A 2710-nucleotide genomic window follows, 5' to 3' on the forward strand; every position below is an offset into this window, starting at 1 on the left:
GCAGAGGTGACAGGGCCTTCTCTGTAGCAGGCCCAAGACTTTGGAATGAGTTACCTCTGCTCGTTAGACAGGCCCCCTCCCTCACAGTTTTTAAATCTCGCTTAAAAACACACTTTTATTCCCTGGCTTTCTGCACTGTGTGATCTGTGCTGAGTCTGTGTGCATCACACTGTGTTAGTCATGTTGCGGTTGTTGTTGTTATCCATTATTGTTTCTGTTGGTTTCTACTTTTTGGTGTCCTGTTATGTAATCTGTTGCTATGTGCTTGTTCTGTTTGTCCCTGTACAGCACTTTGGTGTGCTTTGTCACTGTTTAAAGTGCTTTATAAATAAATTGGTATGGTATGGTATGGTATATACATCACACACACACATTGTATTTAATATACATAATATTTGAACACTGCAACATTGTCAGACTAGAACTATCAGTTTGTTCTGATGTTGAGTCCCTCTTCACTCTCATGATTGAATAAAGCAGTGGGATGCCGTCTGTACTTAAAATATTCCATAACACAAGTTCATCTTTTGGGTATTACAACATTTGTTCTATTGAATTATTTGTTCTATTTCATATAGGCTTCGCCCTTTAAGACTGTCGCTAGTGGGTTTTATCCCTAAGGCGCTTGTTACTGAGCTCTGGTCTGTCTGTAAGCCGCCATCTTCACTTGTGCCTCAACAAATGGCAGAAAACCCGGTATTGTGCAAAACCGGTCACATGCATGGGAACTATGTATTCACAGGGGGTTGAGTGACACTAGCAATAACAGTATTGTAAGAGGGGGACAGTTGAACCCGGAGGCTCCACCCCTGTTTAATGATGGACTGTTTCTTTTCACAAAGATGGCCTCCTTTACTCCTCTCTCAAACCATCGTTCCTCTCTATCCAGGATGTGAACATCTTCATCCCTGAAAGAGTGACCTCTGGCCTGGAGATGAGTGTAGACCACAGAGTCCTGGCCTGATGGTGTTGCTCTTCTGTGCTGGGCCATCCTTTTGGCCAGTGGCTGTTTAGTTTCCCCGATGTAAGACTGATCATCCTCCTGACACTGAACAACATACACAATATTACTCTGTTTGTGCCGGGGGACTGGATATTTGGGATGAACCAGTCTTTAATGTATTTGGGGGTTTAAAAGCCACTGGGACATTGTGTTTAGAAAATAAATGTCAGTTTAGATTTTTAATCTCATGGGATTTTCCTGGTGAAATAAAGGTTAAATAAAAATAAAATAAAATAAAAAGTAAGGATAGAGGACACAGTGGACAGAATGATGACAGAGTAGGATGACTTGCTGCGGAGACCCCTGAACAGCTAAAAGGAAAAAGACGATTATAGAATACTTTTAGTTTGGACACAGTTTTTTTTAAATGAAAATAAAGAATACTAACCAAATTGTTTTGCATTTCTTTAATTTTTTTTCTCTTTTTCCTCTTCTCTGTTTATTAAATGATGCTCAGCTCCAACTGACTTCTGGGAGAACACCGGACAGGAATTGGCCTCTGCACTTCGAGCTTTGGGACTACCTATTGGGCCTGTGGTTACCATGGAAACAAGCAGCAAAGGCAGAGCTCAGGAGGCACTGGAAGAGATCAGACAAGCTGACAAGGTTAAAGGTCAGAATGGGAAATTGAATCTAATTCTGCTTCCAGTAAATGAACATGTCACTATCAGTCAGCGTGGAGCCAAAACATGATCCTTGTGCCCCTTTTCCACTGTTACGGTGCGGATCAGGTCAGTTCGGGTCGGTTTAGATTGGCTCGTGTGTCATTGCGTTTCCATTTACACTTCTGGACCGGTTCTGTAGGCAACGTCCAGAATCCAACTCGTCTTACCACCTGGTGGTGATAGTGCTCCCTTAAGCTATTTACTAGACACCACTAAGCATATTAGAAGAAGAACACCTTGAAGGCTTTGTCACACGATGTTGTGGAAGAGAAGTCATGCTTTAATGGAGTACCTCATGAGCTGTAACTTTGAAACCTGATTCACTATCCTACCTTACAGCCTTCCTGCCTGCTTTAAACCCATGTGTTTTCTATTTTAGTATAGATTTTTACAATAAAGATGCATTAAAAATATCTTCACTTTTATTATTTACAGATATGCACAAGGTTCATGTTAAAATTGCAAAACATCACACTGTGCTGTAATCTTTGAAACTACTTTTATGACAAGCTACAGACTTGAAAACAATTAGGTTAAATTTTGTCCTTAAATTTTAAAGGTTTGTCTTTCATTACATTTAAAAACATAAATGTATTACTGTTTTATGAAATTTCTTTAACAAAGGTTCGTGAATGGTCGGCCCCAATAATTCACACGAGAGGAAATAAATCAGAGGAGACTGTCCTGCTAGAAATAATAGTTTCATTTATTAATCTGCCACAGAAAACAGCCAAGCAAACTCTTTACACACAAATTGATATGAGAGCCTCTCACCGTGACACGTGGTCGGGAAGCCTTCGACCCGAGTGACAGGAATCACACAAACAGAGCTGGGCACCTCGCACGTGGTCCGCAGCAGACTTCTAATTTCTCTGTGTTCGTTACATTTCTTATATACCCCTCCCTGACCGGATCACGTGAGAGCAGTGAAAAACAAGTTTGATGGTTGTCAGGAGAACAGACAGAAAGTCGGTATCTCATAAAAACATGTTGTGCAAAACCAAGGCAATAACCTGACCTTGAAAACATGTTTTCCATCATC

The 2710-nt window shown here is 40.8% G+C and overlaps 1 protein-coding gene across 1 annotated transcript in view; it reads left to right on the forward strand.

Annotated features, from left to right (window-relative positions):
* The window catches only part of LOC119414353 (retinal guanylyl cyclase 2), a 214067-nt gene that overhangs the window by 36759 nt on the left and 174598 nt on the right, over positions 1-2710 (forward strand). The window contains exon 4 of the mRNA XM_037681446.1: positions 1461-1616. Coding sequence (XP_037537374.1) covers positions 1461-1616 — 156 coding nt within the window. The remainder of the gene's footprint in view (positions 1-1460; positions 1617-2710) is intronic.

The sequence above is a fragment of the Nematolebias whitei genome, chromosome 9 (assembly GCF_014905685.2).
Source record: "Nematolebias whitei isolate Nwh7 chromosome 9, NemWhi1, whole genome shotgun sequence".
Lineage (NCBI taxonomy): Eukaryota > Metazoa > Chordata > Actinopteri > Cyprinodontiformes > Rivulidae > Nematolebias > Nematolebias whitei.